General features: G+C 48.4%; 1 protein-coding gene across 1 annotated transcript in view; it reads left to right on the forward strand.

The window, feature by feature from the left end:
* Htra1 (HtrA serine peptidase 1) overlaps nt 1-26,726 on the forward strand; it is a 51,321-nt gene that overhangs the window by 12,093 nt on the left and 12,502 nt on the right. The window contains exons 2-3 of the mRNA XM_006976971.4: nt 14,700-14,799; nt 15,169-15,373. Of these exons, the coding sequence (XP_006977033.2) occupies nt 14,700-14,799; nt 15,169-15,373 (305 nt within the window). The remainder of the gene's footprint in view (nt 1-14,699; nt 14,800-15,168; nt 15,374-26,726) is intronic.

A 26,726-nucleotide genomic window follows, 5' to 3' on the forward strand; every position in this document is an offset into this window, starting at 1 on the left:
TCAAAGGAAATCTTCACGATAAATGGCAGACGTTGGTTCAGAGCCACTCAGTGGGCAGGTTTTCCTGTTGCCTGTCAGGTACCTTCAAGTTCATCTCCTGTAAGGGGAAGTGGTGTTGGGGGTGGAGTGAGCACTTCAGAAATTTGGATTGACCTGGCATAGGTGAGTTGCGATCACAGACCATCTAGGCTGAAAGGGCTTGGGACTGTCACATCAGTCAGTCATCTGGCTCATCACTTGTGTTTTTGGGTGAGGAGGCTAGAACAAGTGAAGGGTCCAAAGGTCCAAGGGCATTAGCCCAGTATGTGACGGAGAATGCAAGCCCCTGGATGCCTAGCTCTGGGCTTACTACATGGAACCTTCCAGGTGCCAGCTCTTTCCAGGACATGGATTAAGGCCAGACTGACTGTTTCTGTTTTGAAAATCGAAGAATGTGTTTATTCAAATGTTTTGGACATATGTAGCAGTGTAATGTGAGCCACATAAATTCAGTTTTCTAGTTTGAGAGTTCTATTTAAAAAAATAAAAATAGGACATTATTTTCATTTTAATGGCAACATTTTCAAGACATAATTCACATACACGGTTTTTATATGTTCTTAAAGCTGTGGACTTATCACCCCTAATTCCAGAACTGTTGGGGTGTTCTTTGTAACAAGGGTTGGTTGAAGAAAGAAGTCACTCCAAGATGAAAGTTTAAGGCCTGTATGGCAGCAGGAAGGTCCAGCCTCTGATGGACTGAACCCCGAACAGCTGCACAAAGGCACGTTTATTGAGAGTTACACAAAGTTGTTTTTTGGGTAAAGTATTTCCTCACACCAAGGTCCCTAATCTAATCTAGATGTCTCTCTGAAGGAAGCATCACAGGCCCTCATGACTTTACTCCTTTATGGTGTGTCGTTTGCAATACACAGTAACCCAAGAGCCTCAGGTGTGCTGGGGTCATCTTGTGACCAGAGTCATGGGATGGCTGCAACACCCTTCAGTAAAACAAGTCTACAAATCACAGAAAACAATCACTGTTTTCTACAGAGATTCTTTCCTGTTTACCACGATGATTCTTCAAGGTCCAAGTACTTGTAGAAAACAGCCATTCATCCTAATGTCTACCACAGATACAGCGACCCTGCTAAATTCCTACAACACAGAGCATTCTCATCAGCTCTAAAATAAGCGCAGCAGTTATTAGCGGTCACCCCAGACTTCCCTTTGCCTGGCTCTAGCCAGCTACCAGCCTACTTCCTGTCTCTGAGAATTCCCTTTCTTAAGATGTGTCCTATAAGTGGTCCTATAACATGGTCCGCTGGGACTGACGTCTAGCAGTTGGCATCATGTTATCATTTTATGACGGATTAAAAAAAATCTTCCCATTGTGTGATTATGGGAAGCCATCTCTCCCTGCTGGGGACACATAAATCCCAGCCCTGACAGTCTAAACTGCTCAGGCAGTATTAATGTATTCGTGGTTGTTTGGGAGGAGACTGGTACCTGAACCACAGGAAGCCAGAATTATAAGGTTGAGAATCCAACATTGAAAAGATCAGGAAATGTACCTTTCAGATTTATTAGGTCATAAAACTTTCTTTGTAGGTATAGAATGGATGGCAGAAATGGTCTAGCCTCTTCCCTCATCTGACAGACAAGGTAACTGAGGCCTAGAAAGAGGAAGTGCCTTGTTTCTGGACCCAGGCCCCCTTTCCACTTCTTGCTTGAGACATTTCCTTCTGGTGTATGGTTCAGGTTTATAAGCCTCCCTTGCTGTTGGGCTTGTCCATGGGAACAGCAGCTCATTGACAAGTGGGCATTGGTGCATCTCGGGCCTCTTCTTTGGAGGCAGGACTTTTCCCATCTCTTGGCTCTCTGGCCTCTAGACCCCCTGGGCCCCACCTCCCAGCCCTGCCCTGGAGGTTGGAGTTTCAGGAACTGAACAGCCAGGCAGCCCCAGACAAAACAACCAGAGGAATCATAGCAGGAAGACTGCTCAGTCAGGACAAGCATGAAGGTCAGGGCTAGAGCCAGATGCTTATCAGGGAAAGTGGATGGAGGTGGTGTGGACTGAACTGTCAGCTGTCTCCCTGCAGTTAATAATAGACACATGCTGGCCATTCAGAGACGTCTCCAAAAGACAGTCAACCCCAAGCATTCACCACGGGCATGTGAACAAGGTTCCCATCATTTTCTTATTTCTTACCCTTGAGACCGAAAGTAATTTTTCAATGAAAGTGTCATTCAGCGTCGATACACGCTTCTGTAAAAGGCACCTTTTCCCAGGAAAGCCAAAGCTACAGAACTAGGTTGAGCTTGTGAGTCACAGCACAATTAGGGGCTGCAGGCCAGCTGGCCGGGTGCCCCCAGTTGGGGGAGACAGCCTTAGGCTTGTTTGGGTGACCTGGCCCCCTTTACTTCACCTGCTGTGTGTCTGGACACCGGGCACTGCGGCCTCGCCCTGGCCCCTGCAGGCAGTCTCTTACACCACCCCCAGCCATCACAGCCTGAGGTCTGGCATAGGGCAGGCTTTTCCCACGTGGAGCCGTCTGGGAGACTGTACCGGAAAGAGGGGCTGCCAATGCTTGGAAGTGCCAGTGTGGGCTGGAAATCAAGGCCAGGCTCCCTGGCTCCACCTCTTCTTCCTTCTTTATTCATTAGGAGGAAAGAAAGAGGTCACAGGAAACTCTCAGGAATTTTATGCAAAAGACAGGGGCAGAGCCCACCTTTTTTTGGGGGGGGGTGCAGATAAGGTCTCATATATCCAGGTTGTCCTTGAATTCGCTATCTATTTAAGGATGACCTTGAATTTTTGATCCTCCTGCATCCACCTCCTGAGTGGTAGGATTACAGATCCTCTCCTATTGGGGATTGAACTCGGGGCTTTGTGTGTACTAGATGCTCTGCCAACTGAGCCACATCCCTAGTGCCCTCATCTCCAGTTTTTAACCATAAGAAATAACTGAACCAGGCCTGGTTGCACACGTATGCCACCCTAGTATTCGGGAAGCAGAGGCAAGAGTATTGCCACAAATTCAGCCTGGACTACATAGTGAGACCTTGAGTGTCCTCCCACCCCCATCCCACCCCACCCCCCCAAAAAAAAGGGGAAAAAGAAGATGGCTCAGTGGAGAAAATCCTCATTGCATGAGCTTCACCCCTGGGACACCAAGGGCCGTGTCTCCACTGTTTCCTTCTTGTGTCTATCTGCAGGCCTGCAGGCGATACCAGATGATGATGGCGCAGGGTTTTATTTTCGGGTTAATCTTAGACCTCCGCCAGTTGTCCTTGCTGCTGCTCGGCCTCTGCCCTTTGTGCGTCTTTTCTCCGCCCAGGCCCGCCTCCTCTTGCCTGTAGCCCATGGTCAATACCCCGGACTTTACAGTCACAGCCCCACTCAGAAAAGGGGTTCTGGTTTCCTGGAATGTGTTTCTCTGCCTTCTCCCCTCAGTCCCAGCATTCACTGGAGCCATGCTGACTGAAGCTGGCATTGGAATTTAACACAGTGGGGCATACAGAACACAGCCATCCAGACTGAGTTTGAGGCTTTTGAACCTGGTGGGACGTCTTTGCAGTGATTGCTGAGTTATACTTTTTCTTATTCTTCTTACCTCCAGGCACATCTGCTTACAACAGGAAGCCCCATTTCCAACTCGCTTTATACCTCATCAGGCTTACAGATTTCCCTGACCCTCAGAGAAAGCAGTCCGAGTTCACTGGCAGAGGAGGAGCCCTGCAAGTTCCCCTTGGGCCCACGCCTCTTACTCGGCGCTTTCCAACCCTCCTCCCCACTCTGCTCATCTGGACTTTTGCCTTTGGCCTCCCAGGCCATTCTCCAATTCAGCAAGGACTCTCACAAAGGGAGCTTTTCTTGGGGACAAATCGTCTGTTCCCCTCCATGATTGTACTGCACACTCCTCCCCATCTGTTCCCCTTCCTGATTTTGCAGCAACCCCCCCCCCCCCAGCTGCTGGTTCTGGTTCTGTCTCAACATGCTACTCAAACCTGCCTTGGGTCTCAGTTGCCTGTATTTCCACCCTGACAAGGAAGGTCCCAAGGTGTGGACTCAGTGTGCTGTGTGAGGATGTCACGGTGTGGACTCTGTGTGCTCTGTGAGGATGTCATGGTGTGGACTCTGTGCTCTTTGAGGATGTCACGGTGTGGACTCAGTGCTGTGTGAGGATGTCACGGTGTGGACTCTCTGTGCTGTGTGAGGAGTCACGGTGTGGACTCTGTGCTGTGTGAGGAGTCACGGTGTGGACTCTGTGCTGTGTGAGGATGTCACGGTGTGGACTCTGTGCTGTGTGAGGATGTCGAGGTGTGGACTCAGTGTGTTGTGTAAGGATGTTCGGGGCGGGGAGGGGGGGCACTGTCTTCTTCCTTCAGTGACTGGCCGGTTCCGGCAATTGGCGTTGCTGATGTCACCCTGCAGGTTGCTCCTTCTTGCTGCCCTGTGTGTCTCATTCAGTGCGCGTCCCCCCAGCAGAGAAGTGTGTTGAGCAGTCAAGTGCTTGCCAGGCAAGCCTGAAGACCTGAGCTGACTCTGAGCACCTATGTAAACCGCCAGGCGGGGTGTCATGCTTGTAACCCCAGCCCTGGGGAGGTGGAGACAGGCCAAGCCGGCCAACCAAGCAAAATCGGCAAGCCCCAGGTCCCAGTGAGAGACCCCATCTCAAAACAAACAAACACAAACAAGATGATGGCTATTCTGAAGGATAGCATCCCTTGCATACCTCTAGCCCCGGTGCACATGTATCCGTGTGCGTGTGCAGGCTAACAGAGTGGGGGGGGGGAGGGGTGAGCAGGCAGTTCATGTGTGAGGGCTGCGGCTTGAGCTGGGATGCTGGGGGCCTGGCTGGAGTTGCACTCCAGCCCCTAGCTGCCCTCTTCTGCCCTGGAGTCCCGCACAGATGCTACCCTGTGATTGGTGCAGGTGAGACCACTTGCAGATGGGCCCCTGGAGTGGGGGGAGTTTTTCTCCTGGGCCTACGTTGACTTAGTAGCTAGCTCTTTGTAGTTACTTGTCATTAGGTCGTGCTTCAGACTCACCCAAATATCAAATACAACACAGGACTCTGGGGCAGCCCGAGGATGAAGAAGAGGACATGCCCGGTGTGTACCCACTTGGCTGGAGATTCTCAGCAGGGCGATCTGATCTGTCTGCATTTAAGATCTGCTGGCATTTGAAGGCTGCAGCCCCAGAGGCTGGACCTCTCATGGTGACTGGTGACTGTTGGGAAGGTGATGGTGACAGCTGAGGAGTGTGTCCTACTCCTTCACACACTGGACCTTTCCCAGAGATCACTTCCGGTTTCCTCCACACCCGCAGGGGGCTCGCTGTGTTTGTCTGCGTTATTTCTAATGGCTTTGCCAGTGGGAGAATGCTTACTTGTGTCTGTGGGAGCCCGGGGAAGATTTTTTTTTTTCTAGACTCCTGGGCAGGAATTCAGGCTCACAGCAGCCAAAGTTGCAAGAGGCAGTCTCCTGGATAATGCCTTCTGGACCTCAGGCGGTCGAGGGATCAGGGTGGTCAAGGTCCTTCCAGTGTCACTGGCCTTCTTCTCCGACTTCTGTCCAAGGCATTCTAGTGCCTTGAAATGACTTGTATTACTTGGCCAGGCCTATATGGCCAAAGGAAGCCAATCTGAACTTAAAATGCCAGAGAGGAAGACGTATTGTCCCTTCATGGGCCTGCCCAGTCCCTTTCATCCCCTTGGCCTCCTGCTGAGCAGGCCCTGGTGTGACCCTTGTGTGTTTTTCCTCTTTCTTCACACCTCTCCTTTCCTTGAGTCTTGGTTTCTGTCGTAAATGACCCACATTTGAAGTCTTTCAGATATGAATTCAGGTATAACTGCCTGTGTTACTATTGGAGTTGAAGGAATTAGGGGCGGGGGATTGATTTGAGAGCTAGTAGGTTCCATAGAGGCCACCCAGCAGAACTCTTTCACTGTGAAGTAGAGGAGCCCCAGCCTGAGGAGGGGGTCTGCCTGTGGTTCTATAGCTTGTCTCTGTCTGGGGGCACTTCTTGACATTGCAGATCACCAAGGACAAGGAAGGCTCCTTGTCTCCCAGCAGATGTGAGCCCCTGTAGACAGTCAGTGGGCACCCTTGGCTCCACAGAGTGGGCCCAGACCTCTAGAAACCCTAGCATGGCTTTCAAAGTCAGAAGAACTTGAAATCCTGACAGACTGACACCTAGGCATGGACCCATCTAGTCACACAGGGTGCTGTAGCTACAGTCAGAAGGGTCCCACCTGTTCTAATGCTCTGCAGTCGCTGCCTTGAGATTCTCAGTCTTTTGAACAAAAGCTTCATTTTCATTTTGCCCTGGGCCCTGTAGATGATGTAGCCTGTGTTGAATGTAGGACAGGGCATTAAAATGCCAAGGATTTGATCAATCTGTACTTGCAGCTGATTTGAATTTGGGGAACAGGCCGTTCCCTGGGAATAAAGGAGGATTCATTTCTTTTCCCTCGAATACACTGTGTTCTGTTTCCCAAATTAGCTGTACGTATCAACTCTGCAGAGAAATTAGATGGCGGGATTGTTCTTGCTGGAAGGTTGGGCTGCTGGATTTGCACCCTGGCCCGGATCTTCCAGTTCCGAAGTGTGAATTGGCTTCCCACAGTGGTGTGGGCTGTAAGAGGTTGAAAGAGCTGGGCCTAGGGATGGAGGCTACGAATGTAGAATGCAGAGATCAATCAGGGAGTCTCTGTGCATGGCTCAGTCTCCTGCTTTGCTTCTCTCCAGCTCTGAGGCTTTTTGGGGGGAGGTGGGGAGCAGGGACCGGGTTTCCTGTAGCACAGGCTGGCCTGGAACTTGATAGGCATCAAGGATGACCTTAGATTTCTGATCCTCCTGTGCTCATCTTCTGAGTATCGGGATTACAGGTGTGGTTCCGCCATGCCTGGATTACTGTGTGGTACTGGGGACCCAAGCCATGGCTTCCTGCATACTAGGCGAACACTCTTATCCGTTGAACGACATCCTTAACCCAGTTCTGGGGCTTCGAGCAACACACTTTCCTTCTGTATAGATTCAGGCATAAGAGCCACCCTGCAGGCTTTGAAGAAAAACTAGAGGAAACATCTGTGTCTAGCATTGTGCTTAAGCACATAGTCTTATTGGCTAGTAATGCCTAGTATTTTACTGCCAATATTGAAGGCTGGGTGGGATTTGACTAGCTGTAGGGAAGAATAAAGTATTCCAGGCAGGAAGCAAAATGGGTGTGAGTACAGAGGGCTGGAGTGGAGCCCCGTGTTTGGGGGACTGAGAGGGAGGAGACTAACATTCTTAGAAGATCCGGAAACACAGGCAGAGCCCCTTGGAGCTGTAAGGCACTGGCCCCCAGTGTTGGCAGAGCAAGAGCTAGCCGATGATGGCAGAGGCCTTGGCTTTGGGCAGTCGTGCCTCTCTGTGTCATATGTCACTCGGGGTAGCTGCTGTGTGACAGAAGGACAGAGCCTGTGACATCTTTGTTAGGTTTTTGTCACTGTGACAGAATACTTACTACGAACAACTTGGGGAGGAGAGTGGTTTTTGTTCTGTCGTTTTTTTTAGACAAGATCTTAGGAATCTCAAGCTGGCGTTGAACTCAGTGTTGTAGCCAAGGATGACTTTGAGTTTCTGGTCCTCCGGCCTGCCTGGAATGCTACCAGCAACTGCACCCGGTAACCTAGGGCTCACTTCATGGTAGACAAGAAGTCTGCTGACTGAGTTACATCCCCAATGCCAAGGGAGGAAAGATTTGTGGTGAACTGGCTCTGTTTCAGTGGGCTTGTGAGACACATGCAGGAAGGGGATGGGGGAGAGGAGGGGGGCGGGAGGGAGGGGGCAGGGGAAGAACTGGAGACCTAAAGATGCACCCCAGTGGCCTCCTTTCAGCCAGGTCCCATCTCCTGCTATCCCTCAGTGATGTCACCACACGATTACTTCATCAGTGGGTCAGCCCATTGGTGAAGTTAAAGTCTTTTAGTGACTGGATCCATCACCAGTGGGAGACCAAACCAACCTTCCTTCAGCATATGAGCCTTGAGGGCGACACTTCATGTCCAACCCATAATACTCAAGCCGCTGCAGCAGATGAACTGTTTTACCTCTACACACGTTCCACATGTTAATGCTTTGCTGTAGCCCTTGCACTGGGGGCTGCCAGGACCTCTTGTCCATGGGGCCCTGTTTGGGAGATTTCATTGTGTCTTCTCTGCTCTGCCTTTCACACCGGGTGGAGGGATTCAGTGGTATTGGAAGTTCCCAAACTTTCCTGGCTTGTGACCTTAGTGAATTTGAACTGTGTGTTCCTCTCCTTCCTAGAAGACAGTATGTCACAGTAATTTTTTTATGGCATTCCCAGGCCAAAATTATACCAAAGAGTTCCATATCCAAACAACTTATTAGTAGTCATTAGGGAAAAAACAATTACCTTTTGTTTCACAGTCACCACGGTTTCCTATGAAGGGACATATGTACCTCTTGATGACTCTTCAGGTATCCCCTTAGACGAACCAGAGTTAGCTGAGGGAGTCTCACTTGGGGGATTGCTAATCAAATGGCTCTGTGGGGCGTTTTCTTGATTGCTAATTGATAGAGGGGGCCCCAGCCCACTACGGGCAGTACCATTCCTAGGCAAGGGGTCCTGGACTGTGTAAGGAAGATAGCTAGGGAAGCCAAGTGGAAGCTAGGGAGAGCATGCCAGGAAGCAGTCATTCCTCCATGGTTTCCTCCGGAGTTCCTGCCCTGATTTCCCTGAGTGGTGGATTGTAACTGCAAGATGAAAGAACCCATTTTCTCCTCAAGTTGCTTTTGGTTGTGGTATTTATAACAACAACAAAAACAACGGGAAAGCAAATGAGACTAGTGCCCCTTGACCTTTCCGGTATTATAGTCAGGACTGCTTCCACGGTTGTCAATGTTGAGTAATTTCTCTGCACTCTGTTCCTTTTATCAAAGCAACTGCCAGTGGCCTCACCTTGTGGGGATAGGGAATCATCCCAGGAATGGGGTAACACACAGTTTACAAGATGTCCTAGATAACTGCTGTCACCAGGAAGGGAGAGTATCCCATGGATTTGCCATATGCTCTGGGGCACCTTGTAACAGATATTGAGAATCATGGCGTTGAGCTCATCATGACCTTCTTCTCTATGACTCCATTCTCATCTCCGCATGGACTTCCTACTTTAGAGGTGAAGGAAACACAGATTTTCATTCATCTAAACCACATACCTCCTGTGTGTGTATTGTTTTGAGAGCTACTAAAAAGAAGCAAAAAAGTCCGTCTGTGATTTCTTTTTTTTTCATTTTTACTGTAACCAGTTTTCGTAAACATGATCATGCATGATCATGTATGATGTCAGATAGTCAGCTTTGTGTTTGTGTGTCTTCAGGCTTCTCATCCATGGATTCAGTGGGCCACACAACGGCTCTCTCTGGGTATCAGTCAGCTATTGTCAATTTATTTACCTTTTCTTTATTTAGAGATGGAGCCAAGTGGGCCAAGGGCTGCTGAAGCTGAATAGGAGCTTGAAGTCCTCAACACCCAGCTTCCAGCTCTAGAATGGTTAGGGTTACAGACCGTGACTCTGCCCTCCCTCCTCAGGCAGTGCTGAGGATGGAGCTGAAAGCCTCTGGTGGCTAGCCCTGCCTTCTACCATGGTGATGTCATCGTCATCTGTCGCTTAACTGTCTGCCATCTATCATGTATTATGTTCCCCCACACTGTGTGTGTGTGTGTATATATATATATATATATATATATGTATGTATATATATGTATAGTTTCCTTGTATGCATATACTATATATAGTTAACGGAAATATCTCTATATATTTAGTTTTCTTACATGCACAGAAGAAACTTTTATCTGTACTGGCCATGTGTAGGCTTCCACCTTGTGAAACTTTCTTAAGCAGTAGGATAGTGACCATTTACATGACATTTATGCCATATTGGCTACATTTAGATATCTAGAACCCACTTACCATGCGTGGGAGGATGTGTAAGTTCCATGAAACACACCATGCCCTTTACTTAAGGAACATAAGCATCTGCTGAGGCTCTTGGAACCCGTCCCCCATCAGGCTGAGGGTCAGTTTCTGAACTTGGGGGACCTGTTCTTTTCAGTAAGCATTCTGTAACGGGTATGGAAGCTTCTCCGAACTGTGTGTTTCTCTCCTTCCTCATAGAAGGAAGTTGCTGAAAGTAGTTGATACTCCCCCCTTCCCCCAAAAAAAACAAAAAGAAAAACTAGACTGAAAAAGGCTAGAGCATGCCTTTAACCCCAGCACTCCAGAGGCAGAGGCAGGCATAGTTCTGTGAGTTGGAGGCCAGCCTGGTCTACACAGTGAGTTCCAGGACAACCAGGCCTGTGCTATGTACCTTGAGTCAAAAATATAAAGAAATAAATGAAAGTGGTTAATACACACTCTCAATAAACCTCCAGAGATGATGGGTTTGACATTTATGAAGTGCTGTGCCTAATAGTTTATAAAGGAGAGAGACAGGTCATTTGCTTTCTTGGGACTGAATCCTGGCAGCCATGAGCTCATAAAGTTATAAGAAATTGTTGGCTTTACTTAATGGGCCATTTGTTGTGTTAAAATCAGTAATACTAAATATTTATTAGCTAAGTGGAAAGATTTATCTCTGTAAGTTGCTGTGACTCATCTTTCCGCTTGCTAATCCTGGTTATTTAGAATTTTCTGTTTAAAAATGAAGTCCTATTGTAAGTCATTCAGGTTTTCTGTCCGGAGGCTCCACTATGTACGTTAGAGGCCTTTACTGCCGACAAACATTTCAGAAGTAGGTTATCAGTTTCTACCAAGACTCCTGAGATTTTTCCGTGGGAAGTGTGTTTTAGTCTGTACATCCTCCTGGGGAGAATTGAAAATGTAGCAACTTTTGAGTCTCCAAACTGCAAGTCTGGTATGTCTCTGCATTTCTTTAGGTCTTATTTAATTTGTTTTGACACTCTTTTGGAGCATTCAATGAACAGTTCTTGGACAACCTTGGTTAAATATTTTCCCAAGGATTTTAATTCTTTTGATGTCACTATGATATTTTAAAGATTTTTGTTGCGATTATTTATTGCTAAATATACAAAATCTAATGAATCTGTTTTTTGGCGCTGAAACTCACTTACCCTGTTATTTTATTTATATATTCCTAAAACTTTTCTAGAGGGACCATCATGTCATTTGCAAATAAACGCAAATTTTATGTCTTCCTTTCCAAACTCCATGCCTTTTGTTTTCTTCCTCTCTTGCTTCACTGTAGGGGCGTCCCCCAGTCCCAGCTTTCTCCTCTGTGTAGCCATGGGACAGTTAGGAAGGGCCTGCCTCGGCCCCTAGACTTCTCTCCTCCTAACTTCTAGGCTGAGGGAACAATGCAGAGAGAGCGTGGGGTCATCATCCTCAGGGTGTGCTGGGCTTGCTGCTTCTGGTGGGTCGCTCCTTTGGGGTGGAAAGACCACCTGGGTTGCAGTTTGGGCTAGAGCATGTATGACCCAACCGCTGGCCCTCTTCCATAAAGCTGTGTGAGCTGTGTGAGCTGGGAAAGGCACAGGCTATGATCACAGGTCACCCTTCAGACCAGTGCAGGAGTGGCCACTAGGACTGACACTGTTGAGCTCCAGGACCCATAGAGTGTTTGCATAGGTTACACCTCTGCTTCCCTCCTAACCCCTTCTTCCATTGATGTCCAAAGTGCTCACATCTGCCCAGAGCCTCCTGAACAGCCATTCTCTTCTTAAGCTCTGTTCTGTGGCTTCATCAAGCGCTTCCTGGGCAGGGGTCATACATTCTCATTCTGTGAAGCAAACACTGAGCTCTGTGCTCTTAGGGTCACTTTTTTTTTCTCTGATAAGATACTGAGCATGGTGATGTGACTGAGGCCACACAGTAGCGGCTGTGGTGCCCAGAGCCATCAATGACCATTAGAGTGCAGAGCTAGTGTTAGGCATTCTTCCCGATGAGGGGTCTAGATGCAGCGACCTCCAGCCCTCTGCATTCCCAGGGAGAGCAGGTTTTGGCAGAGCCAACCTGGCTTCACCTATAGGGGGTGTCTGTCTGAGTTGACCATTTCATTTCACAAGGGGGTCGGAGGACTGTGGTGGAGACCAGAACAGCAGGGCCACCAGGGTGTCTGTAGACACAAGGAGGCAGCAGCAGTAGCAGCAGCTCCCTCCAGTTAAATGAGAGAGAAACAGGGCTGGGGGTGGTGGTGGAGAGCAACCACCCTGCTTTACATATGAAGGTGCTCTGACACAGCAGGTACAGAAGGTGGGTTGAGGTCTCTTCTTGGGTTGATGTTCCTTCTCCTTGATCTCTTCTCCTTGGGTTGACGTTTCTTCTCCTTGATGTCTTCTCCTTGGGTTGAGGTCTCTTCTCCTTGGGTTGAGGTCTCTTCTCCTTGGGTTGATGTTCCTTCTCCTTGATGTCTTCTCCTTGGGTTGATGTCTCTTCTCCTTGGGTTGACGTTTTGTCCATCTTTGAGCAGTTGTGGGTCCTCCTGTGTTTAGCTGCTTCTGTTCAGTTTCTACGTGGATGTCGACCAAGCGACAGTAATGGAAGTCAGCAGCTGGCTTGTCATTGTCTATCTCTCCTCTCTCCGCTCCTTCTGTCTCATCTACAGAATGGGAGAGCCCTGCACCCATTCCTAGAGCCACAGGCTCTTTGTCTTGATGCTTCCCATCAGGCTGCATATTCTAGTCATGAACCATCAGGACCAAACCACACACACACACACACACAATTCATCGTGGCGGCAACGGTCCTATTTTATTGGTGAGAAAATGGAGGCTACCCTGTAGACTTAGGATGGGTCTCAGGTCTTCATGTGCCTAAGCTAGATCCTTCTTGTAGCTTTTCTGGTGGACAGACCTTGCAGCCACTTTCCCTGCTCTGCGTGAGAAAGGCACCTGCTTCTTGTTTGAGCCTGAAAAACCCATATTTGTGTTCATATTTATGTGGGCAGATTGTCTTACACCTAATATGGCACATCAGAAACGAGAAGCAAGTTAATTATTCTTCAAGGCAGGAGTCCCACAGCTGTGCTTCTGGTGGTTTTGGAATACCACGTGCCCTCTGGTTGCTGGCCAGCTGGAGTTAAATCTCTACTTGGTCCTTGCCCAGGAAGCTGGTCCCAGGAAGCCCAGATGCACTTGTTTACAGCTGTCTTCAGTGATGTTTGCCAGACTCTGTTCAGAAGGAATGTGAATGTTCTACTCCCATAGTTCCATCTTTTATTTGGGTGTTCAGGGGACACGCCAGCTAATCACAACTACATAGAGACCAGGGAGAGGAACTGTGGTAGTTTAAATAATGATTCCCCCCCCCCCCCCACACACACACACCACCACCACCACCATAGGCTCTGGTACCTCAGCACTCGGTTCCCCATTGGTGGCACTGCTCAGGAAGGTCTTGGTGGTTCAGCCTTGCTGGAGGAAGTGTGTCACTGGGGATGGGCTTTGAGATTAAAAGCCTCTCACCACTTCCAGTTTTTTCTCTCTCTCTGGTTTATGCTCGTGGTTGAGGATGTGAGCTCTGGGCTTCCTGGTCCTGCCACCCAGTCTGTGATGGGCTCTCATCTTCCTGGAATGTAACTCCTAATAAACACTTCCTTTCATAAGGTGCCTTCATCATGGTAACTGATGAGAAGCAGATCCGTGTGATGGCGGCCATTGTGAAGTGGAAAACCTGTGTATTTGATGAAACTATGGAGTTGCGGGGGAGGGGGTGGCGCTTCCCAGATGTTCCTGTTGTTTATGTTCATTATTAAGACCATTTGGTATTCATGGGGAAATCCTTGCCTCAGTTTCCCCAAATATAGTATGGTAACAATACTTATTTTCAAATTCCCTAAGAAAATAGAAAGTTAAAAGTCTTTGAAAGCAGACGTATTAAGATGCTTCTGTCATGAATTTGTCAAGTTAGTTTATCTCCCTAGAAGATGTAGTCCTTTTCCTGAACCTGAGAACATCACACCGTGGGAAGAGAGATCAGATTTCTTGTCTGTGTTCAGCAGCTTAGGGAGGGGAACCAGGCTGAGGGGGAACAAGAGAGCACTGGAGGCCTCGTTGTTTTTGGAGGCACCCTTCCAGCATGGGAAGCTGGTTCCTGCATGTCCTTTTGCCCAGCTGGAGTACTGCAGACCTTAGTGAAACAAGAATGATCCACAGATGCCCTGGAACTTCTGGGGGAGCCTGGTGACATGCAGCTGTGATGGGTCACAAGAGGACTGGAAAGGTCCCAGTTCTTAGCCCAGAGCCTAGGGAATGATGGTTTCCCTTCCACAGAGGGGTGTGTGTGTGTGTATGTGTGTGTTTGTGTGTGATGTTAATATACAGATGGGTATATGTGCACATATGCTCATAATGCTCATGTGTATGATTATACAAATGTGTATGTACAAATGTGCATGTGTTTATGATCATGCAAATGTGTATATGTGTGCATATGCTCATATATGTTCTGTATGTGTGCGTGTCAGCATGTGTGGAAGTGTGTGTGTGTGTGTGTGTGTGTGTGAGAGAGAGAGAGAGAGAGAGAGAGAGAGAGAGAGAGAGAGAGAGAGAGAGAGAGGCTGAGTGTGCGTGTATGTATGTGTGTGTTGATACTTCAGTGCATTGTGGCACCCTCTTACCCAGATCTTGCTCCAGGCCCCAGCACAGGCCCGGCATCACTCAACTGTCTCCTCTTTGATTTGGTTCTCAGGGCAGGAAGATCCCAACAGTCTGCGCCATAAATACAACTTTATTGCCGACGTGGTGGAGAAGATCGCTCCTGCTGTGGTTCACATTGAACTATATCGCAAGTAAGGAGCGCCTTCCTTTTCCCATAATGTCTGAAGCTCTCACTAATAAATGACAGAGCTATTTTTGAAGCACATTAAAGTGTCAGGAATGTCACTGGGTAGATTCCTATATTATGATAGAGTTCCCTGCCTTAGGAATTTTTTCCTATTTAAATCTATAATCTTGGCCCCTTTTTAAATAACTTCCTAGCTCTGAAGAGATTCCCAGGGAATATTTTCTAAGTGGAATTTTTGATTCATTCCGAAAAGTAGCTTTGTGTTATTTTTAAAACATGAAACACTTGCTAGATGTGCGTGGGCTGCTCTTGCAGAGTCTTTTCCTTGTGTAAGTGTTTTGAGGTGTTCAAGCTCAACTAATGTCTGTTTCAGGCTTCCCTTTTCGAAGAGGGAGGTGCCCGTGGCTAGCGGGTCTGGATTCATCGTGTCCGAGGATGGACTGATTGTGACAAACGCTCACGTGGTGACCAACAAAAACCGGGTCAAGGTTGAGCTGAAGAACGGAGCTACCTATGAAGCCAAAATCAAGGATGTGGATGAAAAGGCGGACATCGCTCTTATCAAAATTGACCATCAGGTGAGACGCTCCTGAGGCCCGAGTGTCTCCCCAGCCTGCACAGCCCAGCTCTCAGATGCCAGGCCTGGAGAGAGTGAGGACACCAGGGTTCTCTGGTGTCCTGGAGCATGCAGCAATGATGCAGAAGCTGCAAGGCCAGGCAGCTCTCACCAGAGGGGCCTGGGCGGGAGAGGAGGGACTCGGGAAGCCCCTGGAAGAAGCTGGCTCTCAGGTCAGAGGTTTTAAGTTTAATTAATTCGTTAATTGGTAGCATTTTATCTTTATAAAACAACAGACTCTAAAGAAGTTAATGGGTAACTGGGGAGAATAGAAACTCCTATCCCTGATGGTGAGGCATCTGTTACAAAGATATTTGTCTCCATATACATAACTGGAGGTGTCCTGGATTCTCGGTATATATGCAATGGATTTAAAAAGATTTTTAAGAATTATTTTTAATCATGTGTTGCGTTTGTATGTGAGTATGTACTTAGAGGTGTTGGATACCCTGGAGCTGGAGTTACAGGGTTATAAGCCACCTGACTCTGAATCTCTGTGACTCGGGGTCTCTGCAAAAGCAGTGTGCTCTTTCAGCCCGAGTCATCTCTCTAGCTCCTTGTTAAGCTTTCTATACTCGAGGTTTTGGGAACCTTAAGACAAAATTAGCATCTCTCCTTGAGCCCCTTAGAATCTTTCGTGTGCTGATGCACACATAGCCCACTGCAAAAGGGCTAGAATGCAGTATCTGCCCAAATTATGATTCTCTATGAGCACGTGAGTTTGAGGCAGGACCAGGGTATAGAACTAAGACACAGTGAAAGTGAGCTCAATCTGAGAAATGCTTACATGAAATTGCTTTGAGGGTTGGGGGCGTTTGCAGCTCAGATTCTGCTTCTAGTCTTACCTGCATTAATTAATTTTTTAATCAATTAATTTGTGTGTGTGTGTGTGTGTGTGTGTGTGTGTGAGAGAGAGAGAGAGAGAGAGAGAGAGAGAGAGAGAGAGAGAGAGAGAGAGAGAGAGAGAGATTTTTGAGACAGGGTTTCTCTGTGTAGCCTTGGCTGTCCTAGACTCACTCTGTAGACCAGGCTGGCCTCAAATTCACAGAGATTCACCTGTCTCAGCCTCCCAAGAGCTGGGACTAAAGGTGTGCATCACCATGCTTGCATTTTTTTGTAAATTAAAGGAAAAGAACATTTTTTTAAATTTGATATTCTGTTTGCAGTTATTTTTGCTCAGCAAAGTCTCATGTAGCACAAGTTGCCTTCAAACACCTTTTATAACTTGTAGGTGGCTTTGAACCTTTGATTCCCCCATCTCTACCTTCTGTATGTGAGAATGCAGGACCAAGCCAGGTTTATACAGTATTGCGAATCAAACCAGAGCATTGTGGGAGCTAGGCAAGCACTCTACCACCTGGGCCACATCTTCCGGCCTTGTTTAGCAAAGTCTTCACACCTGACACTAAATCCAGTTCTTACTGGATCACCAGCAGAACTTCCCACCCCACCTCGTGTAGATCACATAGTGATGTGATCTCTGTTTACACAGCGGTGAGACGGCAGTTTCTACTTTCTTCCTGTCCTCAGAAATTCCTTTAGATGGAAGGTAGGAGGGTCAGTGGGAATTTTGTGGTTGGCACAGTAAAAGACACTCGCCCGCCCAGTAGTTAATGAAGCGTAGCGTCTTCTTGTGAAGCTCTTGCTTGCTCCTCATCTGACTGTTACCTATGAAGTCAGTTAGGGGTGAAGTCCTACTGTGTGCTCTGGCTGTTGGCTAGAGACAGCTCAGTGCACTGTTGGGGCAGTAGGGCGCTGGGTCCTTTCATCCTTTTAAAAATAGCATCGGGCATTCTCCCCCACACCTGGCCCGTTCCCTTACCTTCTCAGAGGTTGAGGAGTGAGGCCGGGACTGAAGGGGCGGTAGGAGACACAGGCTCTGTGCCCATGTGGGTGACTGGCTTTAGTGAGGTCACAGTTGTGTGTTATTTCTGCTAGGTTACTGTGGAATTTCTATCAAGAGTTCATCTTTCTAAATGTGTTTATTGGTTCCAAGATAGTTGGGCCAGGCTCTGCCTCCACATCTAACCATTCTCTAATATACAGGGTAGCTGTGTTATTCCCACTTTATAAAGGAAGATGGAATGCTCAGAGAATGTGCCTGCTCCTGATCGCACCTAGCCTCCCCAGAGCCAGGCTGCAGATTCCAGGTACCCAACTCCACAGGGACAGAGCCTGGCCTTTATACATAGCCAGGCCTTACACAATACAATAGCTTATACAATAGCACGACCTTAAATAGGTTGGCATATCCTCATTTAGGAATGCTGCTAGCAAGGTGTCTACAATGTGGCGGTAGCACCGGAAGGAGGTTGGCCAGAATAGCCCAGCCAGTGGCCACATGTAGGACCTTCAGACCCACTGAGTTAATGGAAGACAGCCAGCATTAGGGGCCTCCTGGCCATCTGCAGACAGGGCTCTGGCCTGCATGGTGTGTGAGCTGTCTCCTCAAGTAATTTCATGTTTGGAATGCGTGGGTGCATACCATGTGACTGCTTCCAGCCCAGGGATATTCTTTTCTGATTTTGAGCCAATATGGAGACAGGAGCCTCGTGTCACCTCTGGCATCTCCAGGCAAAATGTGGAAGCTCTCAACGGAGGAGCTGCGTGAAGGGTTTCTGGCAGTCCCTAGGAGTCTCGCTCTTTAGCCAGAAGCCTGATGTCTGACCTGTGCTGCACATCCCCACCACACAAGGATGTTTGGAAATGTAAAATTGAACTGACGTAGCTCCTGAAAGTGGAATTGAAAATGAAAGGCTATTACATTGCAGATGCCCACATCAAAGCCTGATTTCTGCCGACTAGCCCCCCCCCCCCCCAACTCTCCTTTTTCCTGTTTGTCTCTGTTCTGATGAAGGTTATCTGTGGGGAGAGTCTGGCCTGGCTTGTAACAAAGCTTGATTTGGAAAGCACTGGCCACCCAGGTGAATTGAGTTCCTGCCGAATTTACCCCTCAGTGTGTGGTGTGATCAACGTGTGGTGGGCAGTAGATGGGAGGGGAGCTTGCTTGGTATTGTGTCCTCTTAGGCAACAACAAAGAAACAGGTTGTGGAAGGTCAGAGGAGGCAGTGTAGGATTGTGGGTGTGGTGGTGCATCCCTACAGTCCCCACATTTGAGGAACGATGTGTGTGTGTGTGTGTGTGTGTGTGTGTGTGTGTGTGTGTGTGTGTGTGTGTGAAGGCAAACTCAGGAGCTTAAGGGCATCAAGTTCGAGGTCAGCTGGGACTTCAGGCAGGAAAATCACCCCTCAAGGGTGCTTTGTCCTGGGAGAATCTGATTGGACTTCTCCAGAGCCATTTAAGAACAGCCCAGCGAAGCTGGTGTTGGACCATGCCCCACATGCACAAGTCTAGTGACTAATTCAAGGGCTGGTCATCTGGGCTCAGTGTCTCATCAGCATCATGAGTTCGCTTGAAGGGTTCTGTGACTCACCCTGAAATTGTCCTTTTTGAACATGTGTGTCATGAAATGGAAGGTGCAGTTGAGACCTGATGTCATTGTCCTCTTGATGTGCATCTCCCTTTTAGAGAGCGCAAGCCATCCTTTCCTTGGCTGGATCTGCTCCTCCACCCTTGGAGAGCCTGGGAGGGGCTGTGAGCCACAGTGCCTCGACATGGCCCAAGTAGGGTGAGCACCTAAAACTGCAAATTGTGGTTGCGTGCTGCCCACAGAAAGGGCACACAGTGTGTAAGGCCGGCGGCGCAGGCCCTGCCTGAGCAACTTCACTTCCTCCCGCTCAGAGCCTGCCTCACATCTCTAAGGGCTTAAAGCTGCTTGGCTTGCAGGTGCCAGAGAGGTTTCTGGGCTTGTGACCAAAGGACTCTTTTGTTTCTCTCTGCTGAGCCGACACATGTGCATTCACTCTGCTGGCTGCATTTTGAGACCCTAAAGGACTTAGTGGAAAAGGTTCACATGGGGAAGCTTTGTGGGCCAGACTACTGATCTACACCCTTGGAGGAGAGAGCGTGAGCCCTGTGGGTCTACCCTCAGCCTCATGGGATGCTCCTGCCCCAGAGCTGAAACTAAGGATCCTCAATGGGGTCAGTGTTGGTCTGGAGGTTGGGGGGCGGGTGGGGATCACACATGTAAACATTTTAATGGAAAGCAGCTTTGAGGGCAAACTAGTTCAGCTTGGGCTACAAAGTACTTCCAAATGTGTTTAACACGAGCCACTGGCCATGTGTACAGAATATTTTTAACTTTTATCCAAAGGCAGGATTCTTTTTTTTTTTTTCATGCTTTTTTCTGAGCAGTTTAAGAGGAAGATAGAGCCATGAGAGATGGGAGGGAAACATAGAAAGTGAACTGATGGGGTATCTTCATTCTGGAGCAGGAGCCGGGGCAGAAATACCAGGGAGTGTTCATAAGGTAGAAGGAAGGTGCCTTTTGCCACACAGCTGTTTTTCCAGCTGTGCTGCTTCCTCTGGCCGCTGTCCCGCCCATCCCATGCAAACCCTCTGTAGGTTCCTTTCTTTCAAAGTGTCCCGAACTCCTTCTTAGGATCACCTGACTTGATCTGGAGCCCCTTCCTCACCCTTCTGCTCCCCTCGCCATCTCCTCACAGATCCCCTGGGTTAGAGCATTCTCTCTTTCTGGCTTTCCCTTGTCCTTCAGGTATTTGATCACATCCTGCTTTAGACCCCAGGGACACCCCTGGTCTGACTCACTGCATAAAGTAGTTCCCCGCATCCCAGTCCCCTCAACATCCCCCACCACGGAGGGACGAGACTCAAGACTCCATACATTCTGCATTTGCTGTCCTCCCTCATTTAAATAGGAATTGGATGCTACTTACAGTTTAATTTTCCACTGTTTTTTGGGTGTGTGGGCTTAGTATGTTGCTCAGAATAGCCTCGAACTACTGGGTTCAAGTGATCTTCCTGTTTCAGCTTCCCAAATACCTCAGATTCAGGCATGTGACCCTGTGCCCAGCTTCCTTTGATTTTGATTTTTTTTTTTTTAAAAGAATGATTTGTTTATTATTTATACAGAGGAGGGCGCTAGATCTCATTACAGATGGTTGTGAGCCACCATGTGGTTGCTGGGAATTGAACTCAGGACCTCTGGAAGAGCAGTCGGTGCTCTTAACCTTTGAGCCATCTCTCCAGCCCCCTGATTTTGATTTCTGTCTCTCTGTTTCTGTCTCTTTCTCTCTGTATGTGTGTGTGTGTTGAGGCTAGAGGTTGATGTCAGGTGTTTTCTCAACTGCTTTCTTCTTGCCGAATCTGAGCTTATTGATTTGGTTAGAACAAGCTCCACGGATCTCTGACCTCTGTCTCCCCAGTGCTGGGATCCCAGGTGTGCACCTCGCAGTCCGGCTTTTTTGTAGGTTCCGAGGATTGAACTCGGATCCTTGTGCTGGCACAGCGAGTCCTTTACTGACTGACTCTTCATTTGTTTTCACACTTGCCTCCGCATGAGGAACACATTTCATTCGGCCTTCAGGTCAGGCCGTGGGTGTTGGACAGCTGTGCTGGCTGGTCTTCTGTTAACTCAGCACACAAGCTGGCGTTATCTGGAAGGAGGGAATCTTAACTGAGAAAATGCCTCCATGAGATCCAGATGTAAGGCGTTTGTTTTTTTTTTTTTTTTTTTTTTTTAATTAGTGACTGATGGGGGAGGGCCCAGTCCATTGTGGGTGGTGCCATCCCTGGGCTGGTGGTCCTGGGTTCTGTATGAAAGCAGGCTGAGCAAGCCAGGGGAAGCGAGCCAGTAAGCAGCACTCCTCCATGGCCTCGGCATCAGCTCCTTGCCTCCAGGTTCCTGCCCTGTTTGAGTTCCCATCCTGAGTTCCTTTGATGATGAACAGCGATGTGGAAGCGTAAGCCAAATAAACCCTTTCCTCCCCAACTTGCTTTTTGTCATGGTGTTTCATCAGAGCAATAGTGACCCTAACTAAGATACCCAGCATCTGCTCAGAGAAAAGCCAGGCCCACAACTCCCAAGGGTGATGGATTAAGAGAGACACCATGGGCTAATACCTGCCTCTTCTGAAGCAGTTTCAGATGAGGCGGACTGTGCAGCAGACTGACTGCTCACTCTTGCTTCCATCTCCTGGTTTGGGAGTTCGGCCGGATAGAGCCTGTGCCAGGGCTACACTGAGCCTGTGGTCTTGGTACCTCAGAGTGCTGATGAGGCAATGAAGTTTCCTGTGGGTTCTTTTCCCTGACGCCAACCACCAGGTAAATATTTGGACACAGCGTTTATCCAGGCTTGAGGTGGCTTTCTTCCTCCCCACCAAGGCCTACCAGGGTGCCCGGCCACCTTTGGCCCATCTGTCCCACAGACCTGTTTGAAGTGGCTGAGGCTTAGCCTCTGGGTACCGGTTTCTTTGTTTACTGAGGGTCCTCTTACTGCTGAGCCTGTGACAGGGCCTGAAGGCTGATGCTTGATCGCGGAGTTCAGAGCAGGGTCACATGGGTGTGTGTGTGTGAGGACTGAGGTTTTCATATCTAAACCTCTCACAATTTGGCCCTGTGTATGGAGAGTCGGCCACTGGTGATCTGAGTGAGGAAGGCCCAGGCAGCCCCTGGGGATGAGGCAGGAGCCAGGGAGGCGGGGTGGCTTGAAGCTGGGTGTGACTCACATGGATTCTCCTCAGGCAACCTGACTTGTCAGAGGATGCTGACTAAGCCCCTGGACTCTTCCAAAAGCAAATCAGATAACCAAAGCCTGTGCATCCCGTGGATGCTGCCGATCTTCCCGTAAAGTAAACTGGAGCCTGGAGTGGGTTCGCACCACCCCGGAACCTTCCTATCTGGCTTTTGTGGTTTTTTTCCATTTGGGGGGCTTTTCTGTGCCCCCTCCTGCTGCTCCTTTCCGTGGTCTTCTCTCCCAGAACCGGGAGGGCTTCTGCAGCAGTTGCCAAAGATGCCACAGAGCCTGTTGATAGGACAAGGCTCCTATTACTGGATTGATAGTTACCTTTTTTTAGGGAGGTGAGCATCAATATTTCATGAGGAAAGAAGTGCAGACAGGGACGTGGAGGGTGGCTTTTATTCTGCAGTGCCGGCCCTTTGTCCAGAAGTGAATGGCGGCATGGCTCCGTATTGTTCTGACGATCGTTCATTTTGGCATGTGAAAACAGTTCACTTCCCCAAACTCAGAAGCAGAGTCCTTTGTGTTCTCTGGCCCCGTTTCAAGAACTTCGTTGATGGTTGAGGAAATTCTTTGGCTCCGTTTTTCTCTTAATATGGCAATGCCTTTTTTCACTTTGGCACTCTTTGCAGGGAATTAGAGGGAAAATATTGTGGTCCAGGCAAAGCAAGTCTCAGATCATTGGGAATGCCTCCTGGCCTTCTCACCTAGGGGAGACCATTGTAGGGTCCGTCTGAGTGCTGTGAGCATGACCATGCATTAGAGTGCAGATTGGCTCATCGGTAGCCTCTAGTCTGTATCTGACCCTCCATCTGTTTTGTCAATAAAGTTTTATCAGAGCACAGCCATGTCTGTTCATTTATAGAGTCTACGGCTGCTTTCATTCTGTACCAAAGGAGATGCATACTTGGCCTGGAGACCACAGGGCAAGGGAAGCCAGAATGATTTGCTTTCCAGTGCTTCACAGTGAGACTTTGTCAATGCTAGTGGCGGGTAGACTGCTCATTCTGAGGGGACAAGAAGTGCCTGGGAAGAATGTGCTTAGAGGCACCAAGCTAGGAGAGACACCAAGAGACTAAGAAATAGAGGCGGCAAAGCTGACTTCTGTTGTCTTTCATTATATTTTTTTATTTTGGTTTTTCGAGATAGGGGTTCGCTGTGTATCCCTGGCTGTCCTGGAACTCGATCTGTAGACCAGGCTGGCCTTGAACTCACAGAAATCCACCTGTCTCTGCCTCCCTAGTGCCAGGATCAAAGGCGTGCGCCACCACTGCCCGGCACCCCTTGTCTTTCTTTTGGGAGGAGTTTGCCTCTGTGAAAATGAGGCTTTGGTTTTGCCAGGCTGAGCAGAGAGGAGTGTTAGGTCTGTCCGTTTCTCTGTGGTATTGGTAAAAAGGAATTTACTAGAATCACAAGATGTTTTACAAGTTACTATCCGAGTCTAAGCTCCTCTGGGTCCCTTTTCATTTGCTGGTGTCTTATGTGTATACTGAACACCGGTCTCGACCAAACACTGTTAGGTTTGTGCATGGAGCAGTGGTGGGCACAAGCCATGGAGCTTGTGGGAGACAGGAGTCGGGTGGTTGGCAGCGAAGGAGACAAGGGGAAGAAGGGCAAGAGTCTTCCCTGGGCTGGAAGGCTTCCACAGGTGGTGTAGGTGGGGGAACTTGTCTGCAGAAGGGACAGTCCATCTGAGATGGGATGCCGTGAGCCAGCCATGGGGACAGGTGGGCGATGATGGATGAAACGGCTTCATTCTCCTTTTCTGCACAGCCTGGAGGTCCTGGATCTTGGACTATGAATAAACAGTTATTTTCTAGTGAGTTCCTGATAACTTCTAGAACACAAGGCCAGTGTTTCTGCTTAGCTGTTATCTCTTTGTATTGTCTATACTTCTGACTGGCCTTGGCTAGGGGCTCGCCAGCTCCTCTTCTGGGAACCTCCAAGGCCTTCTTCGCGGTCAACTATGCAGTCAATTTCCTGCGAGGCTCCCAATGGAAAGAGTTCTTAATTATCTGGTCACAGGACACAATTTCCTCTACCTGGTTTCTGAACCCTCCAGACCTCTTTCTATGGCAAGGGAGAGGCAAGACCTTGTGGTAGATTGAATACTGATTGTTCTAATAAACACACTAATTGAAAAGACACTTGTTAAACATGGCACTGGAATCTCATAGCATGAACACTTTATAGATAATTGCAAACCAAGGCATTTCAAGTCCGTTACCATGGCCAAAATGCTAAGCATTAACTAATATAAGTACCTCTCCCCAATCCATGACCCTAATGGATCTTTTAAGGTCATTCATTGATTTTTTCCCCCCTAGATATTTGTTGCGCATCTGCCATGACCCATCACTGCATCAGCAGCCATGCTGAGGTCAAAGGGGCTGATGTATAGAGAAGACTTGACCAACATCCTGTTTCTTCTCCTGTGGGTGCCACAGAATGTAAAGCCTCTGGCTGCTGGCTCCCATACAGAGCTGTTGACATTTTGTGGTCCAAAATAGAGCAAGAGGATATTTGAAGTAGCAAACATTTCTTGATATATCTTACAGGAGACTAAATATTATGGTGGTGTTCATAAACAGTGGGGAGGAAGGAGTTTGCACTTTTCTTGTTTACATTCTTTCTCCTCCTGTCTCCTTCCATCTTTCTCACTTCTTCCATCTCCTTTCCAACCACCTTCTCATGTGTCCTACACCCCCAGACACCAGTACCATGTCTGATGGGGAAATGGATGCTGAAGACACAGCGACACCCATCTCCTGAGCCTGGACACATTGGTGGTCTCAGTACCCATGTAGCAGGTCCTCCTTTGCCCTGGCCTCTCAGCTCCTTAGTCTCATCCCTTTATTTACTACAGCCATCCTTGACTCTGTCAAGGTTGTACTCTTGATGTCATTCATAGCCTTCTTTAATATAAATTCTAAGCATCTCACTCTTGGTTCACTTGGCAGTTGACTATGGACATGTGATTTGCATTTCTAAGCCCTGGGCTCAGAAAGGCCCTATGCTCTGAGACCATGTCCCAATTTGATCCTTGTATATGTGTCTTGTCTTAGACACCTAGTGGAACAGTGATGGATGCTGAGTGGGCGTGGAGCCTTGGCTCAGGTGCTGCTTCTTCCTCAAGATAGTCCTGGGCTTCCCACTACCCTGTTCCAGGGACCTCTGACCCTGCCTGCCCCCTCTTCTTTGTATACTCATAACTATCTCTCATGCCTGGAAGAGGCATGGGCATTGGAGTTATTGTCACACTCAACAGATCTTAGGGCAGCAAGTTATATAGGGCTTGGAGTGACAGACAATGCTGTGGGTCACTGGGCAAGGAAAGCTTCTACTCTGATCTAGGTACCCAACATATAAACACAGCGGTGGTAATGCCGAAGCCTGTGAAGTCGCTCATCATCTATGGGTTGAACCTTAGAAAGGAGAGATGCCAGGCTTTACTTCTCTGCCCCAGTTGGTACAGTGTGCAGGTTACGTAGCTGTGTGGCAAAGTGCTGGGTTGTGAGGCCAATTTGGTGTCTGCACTTGCCAATCTGGGAATTTCTTTGTTCTTCAAGGACCAAAGCAAATATAAACCATTAAGCTATGGAGAGAGTATGTAGAAAAAAGGAAAGAGCCTCTGAACCAGGGACCATGTTTGATTTCACATTGCTCTGCAGATGCTATACCTGGTCCACAGCCTGTGGTTCTACCACCCTTGCTGGTCACGTGCTGTGTCTCTCCTCACCCAGTCTGGAATATTCTCCCCTCACCTTTAGGCAAGTTCTTAGATGGTATATACCCTTCCCCCCTCCCCCCCCCCCCCGACTTCCTAGCCCCCTCCACTCTCCTCTTTCTGGGTGTGGGGGAACGCACAATTCCCCCTACTGCATAGTTTTAAAGAAAAATGAAAGGTTGACATAACTGTTTCCAGAAGGCATGTTGAATCACTCAGTTGAGTTGCAGCCAGTGGCTGCAACATTAGCCTTTGAAGAAAACTTCAGCCAACAAGAGGCCCAGGCTGAAAGCCCCAGCCCTAAACAGGAGTGTGTCGGGCAGCTGGCAAACGCAGTAAAACTGCAGACTCAGCAACAAAAATATTATTTTGTGACTGAGGAACCTGTTGTACTTCTCAAAGGGGAGATAAAGAAGTGATTGACTTGGCTTATTAGGCTTAAAAGAAAAAAACAAGTTGGCAGCTTTCCCTTCATTTTGGCTTCATTGGTTCCTAGTATTGCTCTTCACTTCACGCTTCAGGGAATGAGGTGAGTGCCTGAGCTGGTAGCTTGTCCTTGTGAGAGGATGGCTGGTCACACCACCACCTCACGATTTCCAGACATCTCTCCTCCTGATGCTTCAGAAGTTGGCAAGGATCTTGAGACCTCATCAGGAGTTGTTTGCCATTTCAGGTCCCCATTCCCTTTCGGATTTTATCCATTTAACTCCCGCTAATGGAATTTTCAGCAACAGCCACATCTGGCAAGATCCCTAGTCATCGTAACCGACTGGCCTCAACTCCTTTATTTGTGGAGGAGGTGCAAGTACAGGGTCCAGAGAAATCAATCAAGTAACAGACTGAGTTAATATCGGACCCAGAGCCAGAGAGGTGATGTTTGTGGGTAAAGGCGCTCCCTGCACAAGCCTGATGATCCGATTGTGAGTCCAGAGCCCATATAAAGGAAGAAGGAGAGAACTGACTCCACAAAGTTGTCCTCGGACCAACATA

The sequence above is a fragment of the Peromyscus maniculatus genome, chromosome 1 (genome assembly GCF_049852395.1).
Source record: "Peromyscus maniculatus bairdii isolate BWxNUB_F1_BW_parent chromosome 1, HU_Pman_BW_mat_3.1, whole genome shotgun sequence".
Taxonomy (NCBI): Eukaryota; Metazoa; Chordata; class Mammalia; order Rodentia; family Cricetidae; genus Peromyscus; species Peromyscus maniculatus.